The following is a 14,265-nucleotide window of genomic DNA, read 5'->3' as shown; positions in this document are numbered from 1 at the left end:
GGTTTTGGTTGTGGAATAGCCTGTAAGGCTCCAGCATTCCATTGGAAATTCTCAGTATTTTCAAACCCGTAGTTAGGTGGAGATACAAGTAACAGTATTTTAATCTCTGGGTTTTGAAACTATTGAGGCAAAGCAGGTGCTGAGATGATCCCAGAAGCTGCTATAAAAGGAGAGATTGCCTGCACCTGTTCGTCTGAAATCATCTGGTGTTTTTTATGGGGAAGAAACTTCCCCCTAAAATATACTTTACCTTGTCAGCTAGCTGTCCAGTTGGTGCTAGTAATTGTCCTCTATATATTCAGAAATGAAAGCTTCAGAAATGTGTTCGTTAATCAGTTTACGAACCAACCTTTGTTCTTACTAATTGCCTTTTTTTTAATTTCACAGAGTAAGTGCGTCAAGTACTGGCCTGATGAATATTCCCTAAAAGAGTATGGTGTTATGCGTGTTAGGAATGTTAAGGAAAGTGCGGCACACGATTACACACTAAGAGAACTTAAACTTTCTAAAGTTGGGCAAGTAAGTATGTTAGTAACTCTGTTCTTTTAATTTAGGTTGCAGATCACAAAAAAAATATACAGAAATAGACTGTTCTTTGGAATCAATAAAAGCACTAAAAGATTAATAAATTGAACCGTGTCTCTTTCTTTGAAGCTCCAGGTTTAGTTCCATACATCTTTCTGTTTGTCCTTGGGATAATTGAAGATTCTTATACCTAAGCACTTTTTGGCAGAAGATGCATGGCTGCAGGGCTTTGAGGAAATCTGGAAAGAGGGACGATGCTTTTAAGTAATCATGCTTAACTCTAGCTAGGCATTTGCTCCCTTTCGTGGAGACGGTTGCACTAGAAGAAATGGCTGTGTGTGAGTCCAGCATGTAGAAAGAACACTTAAGAGAAGGAATACAAAAGTTGAGAAAGGAAACAGTTAACTAGTGTAAAAATAGCACTTCCTTGTTAAGGAACAATTTGGATCAAGGTGCAAAATGAATTGTGTAAGAAGCAAATAAGCAGGATGTATTAGATTGGTACGTCCGTGGGATGGAACTGAGTGGGAAGAAGTCTGTAAGGTAAGTGCTGCTAGGTATGAATGATGAGTATGACAGGTGAAGGTCTTGGTCACCCTCAGACAAAACTTTGCCACGGCTTCTAAGGGTGAAGATAGAAACGTTCTTGGAAAAACTGCATGAGAAAGGGGGCTGAGGAAGCAGGTGGTGTGATGACTTGTCAGGCCAGGAGGAACTCTGGCTTGTTCCCTCCTTTAAGAAAGTTGTGGTGCCATGGATATGGAGCAACAGGTTGGATACACCACTTTCTGATCTGACTCAACTTGGCCACATAAATGCTTTTAGCCGGGTTTTGATCTGAAAGATTTTGTTTTCATGTTTTGGCATCTTCCTTCTAGGGGAACACAGAGAGAACAGTCTGGCAATATCACTTCAGAACTTGGCCTGATCATGGAGTCCCAAGTGACCCTGGTGGTGTACTAGACTTTCTAGAGGAGGTGCACCACAAGCAGGAGAGCATTTCTGATGCGGGACCGGTTGTGGTCCACTGCAGGTATGGTGATGCACTGCGTCTCTCCTGCTACTACTCTCTACACCTTTGGAGTTCTGTTAGATTTTTTGTTTTTCTTCAGCATTCCCCTAGGAGCTACTCAGACTTTCACCTGTCAACAAGGTGTTTGTGCTTTACGTTTTGCAAAGTGATATATTCTAGAGAGGTGTCAAATGGTTACCCTCTAAGTAGGCTGTCTTTCAGAGTGTGCATGTCTGTATGAATAAGAATTTCTGATGTGTGAGAAGGTGGTGCCAGTCTTAGCTAGATGTGTTTTCAGGTTGCAGGATCACGGGAATTCCAGTCTCCCATCCCACTTCCTGCAAGTGCTCCCTACTCAGTCTTGGCTTATAAAATAGATACTTCTTGTAAGGCAAGGAAATGTTAAATCTGACCTTGTGGGGTTTTTTTTCTGATTCAAGACTGTTAATAAATTATGAGGTACAGAAAGTGCTGATATGACGTCTGTCGCTTCCATGTTGATTAGCTCTCTAGTTACTTTCGGCTGTGTGGCTTGGTTTAACTCTGGCTATAATTTGAAGGTCTAATGCCTCTTAATATTGGACTCTTACTTGTATTAGTGTTTTGGGGTCTGTTCAGAAAGAACAAAGCAAATAACTTTTTTCCCCTTCTCTTTTTCCAGTGCTGGGATTGGGCGAACAGGAACTTTCATTGTGATTGATATTCTTATTGACATAATCAGAGAAAAAGGTAGGTGTCGTCCCCCCCTTTTATTTTCCTGTGGGACATTAACAGATACATCACAGTAAAACAACAGGAGTATTCGCTGACTAGAGGATTTTAGTGATGCTACAAAGTAGGCATGTGTGTTTGGCATAGAAGGGACTTGCTCACTTCTCTTGACTTAGCTGGAATCAAAGAGCTGAAACCCTGCTCTGGTTCAGCATAACGAAAACTTTCTGCTGATGATTAGCCAGGAGTCTTTATATTTTTATTATTTTTTTCTTTTAAAATAATTAATGAGTGTGTGGCTGACAATGTACTCATCCACACTGAATTTGAGTAGCTTGGTCTTGGAGAACAGTGTTGTATTTATGTATAAATGCCATAAATGCTAACTTGGCATGTATGTTGAGCTAGGTTGCATTTAAAGTCATCTTGAAACAGTGTGAAGTGATGCAGTTTTCTCCTCCAGGACAATTTTCCATGTTATACTACAGTTCTACAGATCTGTGTAATCCTCTGTGTTAAATGTTAGCAACCTTGCTTATTGCCAGATCATTCAACTGAGCTGTGTTCTGCTGGAAGATGAGGCCCATCTCTCCTCCAATGACAAAGTTTATTTCATTGTTCTTAACCTTGTGATGATTCTTCCTAGGTGTGGACTGTGATATTGATGTTCCAAAGACCATTCAGATGGTGAGATCACAACGGTCAGGAATGGTTCAGACAGAAGCACAGTACAGGTTTATTTACATGGCAGTACAGCACTACATTGAAACGCTACAGCGCAGAATTGAAGAGGAGCAGGTATATTTGTCCTGGAGTATAAAATGTTATGTAGGAATGTGTTACCATTAGAACAGGGAACAGAGTTGCTCGGTTGCTGCCTGTTACTTTTGGAGGCCTGACAGCTGACTGTATAACCAATGCATCATGAAAAGGCTGGGTCTGTAACCTGTTACGCTGTTCAGAGAAGTTAGGCTATATTTCAATTCATTATGCTTAAGAATTACTTAAACTATTAGGTGGAATTAGAAAACCATAAAATAAAAACAATGTGTTTGGCTCGTTGCAGAGGAAGGACATCATCAGTCTGAGAGGCTTCCCTATGACTTCAGCTAGTGCTGCTCTACCTTCTGTAACAATGCTTACATGTATGGGATCCTGTCCCCCAGTCCCTGCACCCCAGATCTCAAATTCCTTTAATGTTATCTAGTTTTTTGTACAAGAAGAATAAAAGATAAGGCCAATTAATATAGAACCTTGTGCTCTATTGGGCTTTAAAGAGACCTCCAATCTGTTAACTGTATTTCTTAAGTATGATAATAAAATTCAAATGCTGGTAGCTTTAATATGTATTTTGGAGTCTTAAATTACATGTTTATTAGTAAGAGGCAAGCATATTGGACTGAAAGATTAAAGAATGAGTGTGGTGATCTTGCAATACAGTGTCCAATAAAAAGCAGTTAGAGGAGTGATTTGGTGTGATGAGAAAAATTTTGGCATATATGATGACAACTGCAAGACCTTCACCCCTCTATTCCTGTTTAAGTACTTCATTGCACTCAAATTTTACAGTCCTTTACAGAAGTTACCTCATTTTGTAATAAAGAACTGACATTCTACTCACTGTTGCTTTCATTCTCTGCCCTAACCTTTGGTCACTGGGGACTTGTATCTTTTTGTTTCAGAATGTCAGTATCTTGCCTTCTGCAGCTGGCTTGCTGCTTGGAAAAAGATAAACCCACACAAGTGATCAGGCAGGTGAGGGGACCTGCATGGTTAGCACAGTGCCAGGTGTGAGATGTAATCCCTCTTTAGAGATGGAGTGTGCCAGCTCGGGCTTGGCACTCTTCTCTGGCTCTGGCTGCTTTGCAGTGTGGCAGAGCTTATTTGATATTTGCCTACATGATGTAGATGCACTGTTCAGCAGAGAGGATGAGGATAGAGGCTTTATTCTTCTCCCCAGGACAGCTGTTGTGTGCTCTGAGGGTGATTAGGCACAAAGTGAAGAACAAGAAATCCCTCAGGTGAACGTTTTTTTTTTTCCCCCTGGTTTTGTCATCTCACATTGCCTTAGAGCTCCCTCATATCTCTCTGTGTGTAATTATGCAAGCTTTGTATCCTCAGCTTTTAGAATATGGTCTCTTCCTGTGGCTGGTATTTACAAAGATGATCTGTAACTCTCTCCTGATAGTTGTAACAGGTTTTGAATAGTATTTTGTTATTGAGTGGAGCAGTGTATTTCTCCTGTAGTGATGAGGCTCAGTTAGTTGTGTTTCATCCTCTATTCCATTACTAGCTCAGAAAGCACGGGTATAAAAACTTTAAAAACTGGAAATACAACATTGCTTTACCTCAGGAGGTCTTGACCTGTAACTAGGGCTAGTGGCAGCTATAGGAATAAAACAGTGTAGAACCTTTTGGACACAAGCAAAGCTATGTGGTGACTGTAGGAACTAATGTCCTGAAAACAACGTGGTGAATTTGGAATGCTCCAAAGCATTTCGACAGAGCAGAAAAAATTTGGCTGAGTAGAGTAGTAGAATACTGTATGGAATGCTTGAATTTCACCCCAAAAGGCTAGTTTGGGAATAAAATGCTGTGTCTTGAGAAACTTTAGCTTCTGGAACCTTTTTCATTTACACTTGCTTTAGTTGCATTTGCAAACAGTAAAACCTGGAAGTTGGAAAAAAATGAAGTGAATTAGGGCACCTATATAGGAAAGAGTATGGGGTCATGCTCCCTGTCTGTTTTTCAACCTGGATGAACACAAGCCAGCTCTGATAAGATATTAGGTAGTCACATTAGCTAGCCCGTTGTCATGCAGGACTTATAACCAGCTGGGCTGAAGAAGTGAATATGTGAATAGCTGCATCTGTTCACATAGGAATTCCTGATTTTTGTTTATACTCAGGAAAAATTTCCCTCCTCTGCTAGCATTCTCTCTTGCGTTGCAGTGCTGCGAGCCTCAAGGTTTCATAGAGTTAAGAGTTGTGTCAAATATTGCCTGTCTTCTTACAAGTGTAGAAGAAAAGCAAAGTGAATTTCTTTAGGGTTTGGTTTCTTTTTTTCCTCCTCTGAAAATGTATATATCTTTACATCTAGGAAACAAGTAGTTCTTACTGAATTTCTGTTATTCTCTTATTATTCGAAAGGATAATTACAGTGAATTAAGTGAAAGGAAGAGAAGCCAGATATCTACTTTTTTTGGCTTGTTATATCTGTTTTGGTCAGCTTAAGTAATAGAAGTGACTGATTCTTTTAAAATTGCTTTTATATACAGTATATCTGTAACTTGAACTTCCATTAGTCATGTGGGTTTGGGGGTGGGGGTGGAAATCAAGCCCTAGTTTTGGCCTTCAGAATATTATTGGCAGATGAGGGGTTTGTACCCATAACGCTGTAGAATGCAGCAGAGTTTGAACCTTTGCATTTTATTTAAATCTTATTTTTTAGCTTTAACCTTCCAGGTAATTGATCTGGACTGGTGGTCTGTTTGAAAGTGATCTGTCGGGATTTAGTAGGAGGCTGAGAGAGCAGAAGTTCAGTAAAATAACAGAAAAAGTTGAGCAAGTTTTGAGCAAGTCTCAGAAGGCCATCTTGGAAAAACTTCAACCTATGTTGCTATACAGAGCATTCTTAATGGAAACTCAGCAGCCAGGTCTCCCCAGAGGCTCCAGCAGCCTCTACTGTGAGATTGATTCAGGCCAGTTATTTAGTGCTTCTTCAGGCATTAACCCCCCTGCCCCCCCAAAAAAAACCCCAAACAACCAAAAAAAAGAAAAAACACCAAACCCCAAAAACCCAGTGCCCTGTAAAATTTTGAAATGAGGCTTCAATTTATATGTAGGTTTCAGTGTATGCATGTGTTCTGAATGTTTGTCTTGGAAATTAAGAAAGCCATATCCCCTTTCTTTCCTAGTGTAGCTTTGCTTTCTGGGGCCTTCAGTATCTTTAGATGAATGCCAGCACAATTGGCTGCAGCTTGTAACATATGCTACAGAATACAAATAACAGCTTGAGTTCTTTTTATATCAAACCTAATGGGCTAAGATGTTATTTTATTAGAGATCTTGCAAACAACGTTGTTACTCATTTGGCCACATCTCCAAGCTGGAAATAAGGTCAGTGGGAAGCCCACTGACTGGTACTGTCTATTAAAGAATGAAGTGTGGTTTCTTCTGCCAAGTAAGATGAAGATTGTGTATGAGTGTTGGTTCATAAGGTTGGTACGTTCTGCTGGAGATGGTTGTGGAAAGAGGAATATTGAAAAGTGAAGCTTTTTGGGTCTCATAACAAACAGCTAAAGCCAACCTTTAGGTCCTATCCATGTTGTGTGTGTTATTTATAGAATTGAGTGCTCTTCTGTCCATGGGAAAACCTTTCTTCTAAAAATGTAAATGGTTAGTTATGCATGTAATTTCTGCACTACTTCGATGATTGTTTTCTATTAGTAATTCAAAACCTGGCTTTTTGTTGTGTTTTCTTTCACAGAAGAGTAAGAGAAAAGGTCACGAATACACAAACATTAAATATTCTTTATCGGACCAGACAAGTGGGGATCAGAGCCCTCTTCCACCCTGTACCCCAACCCCAACGTGTCCAGAGTAAGTTCGCTTCTGTTGTTAGTGTGTGAGTTTTGAACTGTACTAACTAAACCTCAGGGACCTTGAATGAGAGTGCGTTATCACCGAATCTGCCCTGGGCTGTTGCTGTGTGCTTTGCTCTTGAAATAAATTGAGCAAAATAAATTGTTACTGAGTTATATTATGTGTACAGAAGTGGTTTTCTCAAACTAAATTCTTCAGACTGCTAATATTTGTTTCATTTCAGAATGAGAGAGGATAGTGCTAGAGTATATGAAAACGTGGGGCTGATGCAACAGCAGAAAAGTTTCAGATGAGATGTACAGAGACTTCCATGCAAGGGCAGGTATGTATGTTCAGGAGTGAGTGTGCATAATTAGCCTGGAGTTGGGGGTTTTGGAGAAAATGTACACAAAACTGAACTATAGGAAGGACTTTTTAATGCATGAAATGCAAGTAATCGATCTCTCTTAGGGAGTTTAAATTCCAGAAGCTAATTTTGATTGAGTTGCATCTATGCTACCCTTCAAAACAACATGGAATATTAGCTTGGTAGTTCGGCCTTTGTGCTTGTGTCCTGACTCACCAGTGACTTAAGTTCTGCAGCTGTAGCAACTACAGTCTGAACTTTCCATGTCTTTTATAAGTGATCTTTGCTCCTGGTCGATGCTAAGGATTTGTGCTCATCTTAAGAGATTCAAAGAACACTTAATCTCATGCTCAGCCTCATAAAAGATGCAATCAGCAAGTTTACTGCTGTGCCTGTGTGGTGTGAGCAGTTGGTGTAGTATTGTTGTCACACTAGTAAAAACTAAATCCCTGTTTTTGCTAAGATACAAATCTGTAGATTCTTCTTGTTATGTTTTAAGTATCTGTTACAGTTTGGTTCTTGCAATCAGACAACTGAATATATATCTATTTGTTATTAGCTAATAAGTTTGTCTGATACTTCAGTTAATGAGCTGTCAATACAGCAAAGGAGTACCTTTGAATTTAAGGTGTCTTTAGTCATTAACTTCTTTTGGATTCTAATCTAAAGCCTTTTGTCATCTTTTCCCCTGTGTTTTTAAAGACCTCAGAAATCCTATTTTCCCTTTTCTATTTGGTAACTGTAAGTGTGTTTCATCTATTTAGTCCAGGGATCTTCTCCAAGTCTATACACAATCTCATCTTCTACTGCCAAAGTACGAAACAGTTTATAAGCAAGGTTTGGTTGATTTTAAGGCTTTCTTGGGTCAAAATTGAGCACTTCTGTATACTGTCAGAATAAGAAATAACTGCTGGTTTATTTCCTAAATAGTTTTTTTTCTCCCTTCCTTTCCCAGAAATGAATATGGTTTTTAAAAAGGTCAAGAAAGAGATGGAAGAAGCTTCACATACATGGTGAACTCTGAGGGCTTGGTACCTTTTTATTTACGGTTTTAATCCTTCAACAGTAGGCAAAACTTAAGACCATCTTAAGATTGTTTATATCTCTTCTCTCCAATACCTGATTTACAATTGCTCATTTTCCAAATAAAAGGAAATCCTTTCTACAACGTAGACAACTACTTTGTAGAGTCAGTTTTGAATCCCGCAAACTGTTGGACTGTCATCCATTTGTTTTTTAAATAGTACTTTTGTTTCACAGTATGGCTATTAGTTGGGGTTTTTTCCTTTCTTGAGCAGTTGTAGGATTTTTATTTTTTTTTTGGGGGGTGGGGGTGGTGGTGGGAGAGCGATGATACGGATAAATCCGTTACACTAATGTAAAATACTGATGGGAACAATACTTGATTGTTTGAAAACAGTGGATCACCAGCGTGAATAGAATCATCTACATGATAAAATTAGTCCTAATACATTTCAAACTCAGACTGAGTTTCATAGGGGTGAGCAGTACTGATATGAAGGTGCTTTTTGTGATAAATGATGGCTTTGATTGCAACTTAGCTGAGTGGCTGGATGGGCTATTTTTGAGTAATTATGCGAGGTAGCCTTTACATGAAATGAATTTTCTTTTACATGATCTCTACCCAAAACAGAAATTTACTGTATCTCTCAAACGACGCGGTGGCCTAGCAGTTTGTGAGGGCACTGTCTATGTTAATTCGTGTTCGTCTATTAAGCAAGAGATTGAACTTTTAGAGTTAAGGTATTTTAAAATAAGTTGCGTGATGTCACCTTGACAGCATATTAAAAATGGTGAATCAAGTAACCCACTGTGCAGGCTGTTACCTTAGTATAAGGTAACCCTCTTCCCCTTCTGCTGGGGAGGTGGAAGCTGTTGAGCCTTCTGGTCTTTTAGTAAGGCCTTATGCTAGTGCAAGTGGCTAAATTAAAGTTGTGTGGGGAAAGCAGTGCATGGGAGCTAGCTATCCACTAAAATTGCCTTAGCTGGAAAGGGCAGCACGGGCAGCAAGGCCATCAGGCTTGTTCTGGTTCGTTTCATCAGGCAGGAGTTTATTGCTGTTCTACCTGAAGTGCCTTTCAGAGCTGCATTGAATTTGCTGTCCCTATTAGACTAAAAAAATCATGTTCATCTGAAACCACTTCCAATTGTTGTCAATGGGACAAAGTCCTCTTCTAGAGACTCTAGAATGAAGAACTGCTGTTAAGCTGCCAGTTAATTGGGTTTCTTCACTTTGGTTGCTCTGCCCAATTATCTGGACCAGAAGCTCCCCTTGAAGCCGTTAGCAGCTGCATGCGTGCATTAATGGCAGAATCGGTCCCTAGCAGTGGGTACCGGTGGTGTCTTACCAACATCTTTCCCCGTGTTTCTGGGGAAGTTCTGTGACGTAAGTGGTGTTAAGGAATTATTGCCATTTTCATACAGCAGATGGTGTAAATTGCTGTATGCAAGGGTGCAGGGCCGATGGAATTGTGTTATTGGCCTTACCAGTGAAATTATGCTGAAGCCTGGAATGTAATTAATGCAGCTTTGTGAAAGGTTAAGTGGGAGATTACATTACCTTTTCCTGAGAGTGCTTTGCAAAATCAAATATTTGAACACTTTGTTTGAACTGAATGAAGGTGCTTCTTTAATGTTAAGCAGAATTTTGTTACTTTGCCTATTGTCCTTTTTGTCTTCTGAGGCTTTGGGCTTTTTTTGGAACTCCTGTCACCAGCATACCATAATATATGTTTTAATGTCATAGCCTTATTCTCTAGCCATAAATCCTTGTGCCCTATCTAGAACTAAAATTTCTAGTCACGATGAGAGAGAAATCTGTTCATTTGGTAGTGAGATACCTATTCTACATCGCCTGCTTCCTCTCCTCTCCCTATCTACAGCTTCATCCTGCTGAACAGGGATCAGTTGTAAGTGTTGGTATTTGTATAGAGCAATTGACAGCAATTAAATATTTGTCTAAAACTTTGTGCAGAGTTAGACAAATTCTACGCTTCATATGTTTTAGCAAGGTGGAACACGTGTTCAGGTTTGGAGCTGTTCTGCCCCAGACTAAAAAGTCAGGGGAAAGGTCAAGAGAAACGAGTGAAGGATCCTGAATGAATCTGAACTCTGTTATGAACTCAGAATGTGGTGCGTCTTAAAAGATTGACCTGTATAAGCAGCAATCAGTTACATGGCCAACATAAAGTTGCCTCTTATGACCTTGTTTTAGCTGTTTAGAACCTGCCGCTGTAGGATTTTTTTTCTTCTTGGAACCAGGGAATTCTTACTGCAGAATGTGTATTAATCCTGGGGAGCATATGGTGGAAGAATGTCAATGAAGAGGGAACAGAATCTGAAAGATTGTGAATATATACTCCTCTCTTAACGAGCGTAGGCCCTGCTGAATACCAAAGGGGAGACCTTGCAAAATAAAATCTGTCTGCCTTTCATGTACCAGCAAGAGAGGGATGATTCTTAAAGCATTTTTTAAAATTATTTTAAACAATGGCTGGGGTTTATGACAGATGAAGCAAGAAAGAGAAATGTCCTTTGGTTCAGGGGAGATAAGTGAATGTGGGTTTCATGGATTTCTAGTGAGTTTTTAGAGAATAAATTTTAAGCATTGATTTACAAGCATTTGCTGTATCAATGGAATGGAAAAGGGATGCAGTTCCAAAGTGTTCTGTTGTAAAAGACTTTATACCACAAGGGAAATCTTAACCCGACTCCTAAGGCACAATAATTTATGCCAGCATGAATTTGCTGCAGACTTCATTTACTGAATGTTTTTTTAGTGTACACTTAAATTTAAGCTAACTGTTGTTAGGACTGATTGGTTCTCCTATTAATCCTGACCAAACTTTACTTTTCATCTTAAGGTATGTGTTTGAAACATGATTAACTAGGATATGGCTAACGAAGTTATAAAACCTGTTTCATTTTTTGTTGTAGGGATGGGAAAAATCACAGCTGGTACTAGGATGTGTTGTCAGGTTTTGATTTTCTACCCATAACTTCATTATTTCAAATTAATTTGTAATTTCTCCCTTTGAAATAGTGAAACATAATTAATAATTTCAAGCCTGTTTATTTATGACATTATTGTGATTTTTTTTTTTATTACAGTACTAAAGACTAATGAAAAAGGATCCTCTTATTAGGTGGAGTAGACCTTGCATTTATTTTTTTCCTGCAGTGTATGAAGTATTGTACCAGAGTATTAAATGAAATGTAATATTTTATTGAAAAATCTCTGTCCTTTAAAAGGAATACATTTAGGATGTCATCAATTTGATGTGAATCATGTAAATGTTGATAATGCGCTGTTTATTATACATCTAGTGTTTCAAAAGACTCACTTATTGCCTTTTGCCCACATACATTCTGTAGACCATTTACAATTGTCAAAATGTGACATTAAAATAATAGTTAATGTATAGAAATATTGGTGGTCGTCCATTGTTTTCTGCGCTGGTATTTATGGGTCTTAGTTCAGCTGCTCTCCTAGCTGCATTGTGATTTTTATTGCTGCGAAGCTATATTATCAGAAATAAAAGCATATCTGTAAACATCAGAACTCCAGAAAAAGGAAAAAAAAAAGGAAATTGGGAAAAAAAAAGAAATAAAAATAATTTTCTTAAGACAGTTTGTCAGTTACTCTGTTCCCCGGCTTGCAATCAGAAAAGATGGTGGTGTATGGGCACTAATCTTCGAGCCTAGATCATAGTGTTTCCGAGCTGTACTGCTGAGCCCCCCACGGGACAAGATGCTGTTGAAGAGAGCAGCTGTCCTTCCTGAGAGCCAGTGGAGCAAAACTCTTATTAAATATGATGTATACGAGCTTTTATCTTTGTGTTCCTCCCATCCGCTGCCAGCTGGCTGCCCTGCGGGAGGTTCTCCTTGCTGTCCAGGTACTGCCTCGCCTCTCCAGTTAGTTAGCCCTCGATGGCTCTTGTTCTGGGAGTCCCGCGCATGTGCTCCTGCAATGGTCAGGTGTCCCTGCTGCCTCCTGCTTTCTTTCCTGCTCCACCTTCAGATAATCAACCCTCATTCTTTCTTTTCTGATTTTTGAACTTGGTGTGGAACTTCCTCAGAACAGGAATGAGGATTAGCCTCTTTTTTTCTGATTATTAGTGTGTAATCAATCACTTTTAACTGGGGAAAGGAAGGACAATCCTGTTCTTTCTCTGTCCACGGTGCACTTAGTTGCAACCACCTCTTCTGGGGCGAGGGAGAAAGAAGCTGTTGCTCTCACTCCTGCTGCTCCTTCCAGATCTTTCATCTCTTGCACCGTTTGTCTTTGGGGCTCTGCTGCTCCCTGAGATCCATGCAGTGACTCAGAAGAGGGACTGGTGCTTTGAAAACGAGCTGTGTTGCACCCCAGGCTCCTTTCTGCCAGCTGCTGCTACCATGCTTCAAAAGCTAACACTCTTTCTGACTCTGTAGCACTTGGAGCTAGACACTTCCAAAAATGTAAAGTCCTACCTGTTCTCTAGGCTGGAGCAGAAGAGCATACATGTGCCCCTAAGTATTGCATATCAGTCTGATTTTAGGTCTGCTAATACTGCTTTTCCTTTCTCGTAGCCGTTGGGAATGTTCCCATTGCTGCTATTGATTCCCAGGAACCAGACAGCCTTGAGCCGCTTCACCAACATACGAAGGGTTTTCAATTCGAGGAAAGGCTCCTCTGAGCATTAGCTCTGCCCCGGATCCTGCTTTTGGGGCTGACTGGTAAAAATGCAGCCGAGCCATCCTGTAACTTTTTAGGAAATACATGCTGTATGTTGTAACACAGACAACATGAGCGGTGCTGGTTGCACACAGAGCAAATATCAGCTGAATTTGTAGTAAAACAAGCTTAATCTCAAGGCGATGGCAAAGCGTAGAGATAATCTACTGAAATGCCAAGAAGGAGGCAAAGCCCTGTGGTTGAGGCTCTGCAGATTCACGTAAAAGCTGAATTCAAATGAGGACAGTAGCTATGTGGAGCAGCTTGGTTTTAAGGCGATTATCCTGCAGAGTAAGGTTGGGCTTGTTTTTTGTTTTTTGTTTTATGAATGCATCTAACAGTTCGCATCCGTCTCTGTGTATAGCAATGGTTTTATAATCTGTTTCAAGGTTGGGGAGGGAGGGGAGCTGGTCCAAACTGAGAACTTTGACAAAGATTGAAAGTGATAGTGATGTGGTGACACTTACAGCCCCTCCTGCTTTCTCCCAGGCTGCTGTGTTGCGTTTTTAGCTTGCTCCTTACTTCTGTAGGTAAGTATGAATAGAATTTATTCTCACAGCACGCTCGGTGTTTATACAAACCTAGATGATTGGATATTGCTCAAGGGCAAATTTGTTATCTCCATAAAACCTTGAAACTTTGGCTGACTTTTCTCCAGTTAGTGTTTAGGTTAGGTGAATTCTACAACATGCTTCCTGTTACACGGCAAGACGTATGCATCGTACCTGTCTTCTGATCCTGTAACAGCAAGGGCTGAATGGGTCAGGAAAAACAAAGGTGTCCTTCAAACAGCCTGTTTGCTGTTTCCAAATAAAATGTTTTTCCAGCGCGTGTCTCGTGGCAGGGCTGGTACAAATCACGTTCCAGTTTCAGATGAGCAGTTCCTGTTTCATGTCCCTGCCTAATGCACCTGGTTGTGCTTTTTAAGCCTTCACATGCTAGTCCCTTCACTTGGGATCACCCTTGAGCCCATCGTGCGGTGCTTGTTCTTGAAGTCTGAAATCTTCCTTTGCCTTGAGCTGGGGCTTGAGGCTCAAATGTGTATCTGCTTTTTCCCCTTTTTCTTTTGTAATGGTTGGGAAAGATACCTTCAAAGGATTCTTGATGTGCTGATGGCTTCCTGTTTTCCCCAGAGTAAGACTCAGCATAACAATTCATGGATCAAAATGTTTTATTTGAAAAAAACCCCAGGTCTCCTAATGAATTCCCCCAAGTGTTGGAGGGGCTGCTTCATTTTCAGTGTGCATCATCTTGACAACTCACTGTTTTCCTTGACCATGCGTGTGTTTGCTCCTAACGGAGGAAAGGTCTCTGGATTCTTACGCTGGTGCTT

General features: G+C 40.1%; 1 protein-coding gene across 1 annotated transcript in view; it reads left to right on the top strand.

Moving 5' to 3' along the window:
- PTPN11 (protein tyrosine phosphatase non-receptor type 11) overlaps nt 1–11,844 on the top strand; it is a 30,178-nt gene extending 18,334 nt beyond the window's left edge. The window contains exons 10-16 of the mRNA XM_064466012.1: nt 388–519; nt 1,404–1,558; nt 2,199–2,266; nt 2,895–3,046; nt 6,737–6,849; nt 7,076–7,174; nt 8,154–11,844. Coding sequence (XP_064322082.1) covers nt 388–519; nt 1,404–1,558; nt 2,199–2,266; nt 2,895–3,046; nt 6,737–6,849; nt 7,076–7,145 — 690 coding nt within the window. The 3' untranslated portion in view covers nt 7,146–7,174; nt 8,154–11,844. The remainder of the gene's footprint in view (nt 1–387; nt 520–1,403; nt 1,559–2,198; nt 2,267–2,894; nt 3,047–6,736; nt 6,850–7,075; nt 7,175–8,153) is intronic.
- The last annotated feature ends 2,421 nt before the right edge of the window (nt 11,845–14,265 follow it).

The sequence above is a fragment of the Phalacrocorax carbo genome, chromosome 15, assembly GCF_963921805.1.
Source record: "Phalacrocorax carbo chromosome 15, bPhaCar2.1, whole genome shotgun sequence".
Taxonomy (NCBI): Eukaryota; Metazoa; Chordata; class Aves; order Suliformes; family Phalacrocoracidae; genus Phalacrocorax; species Phalacrocorax carbo.
The sequence above is the reverse complement of the archived record's forward strand: the minus strand, read 5'-3'. Positions and strand labels throughout refer to the sequence as shown.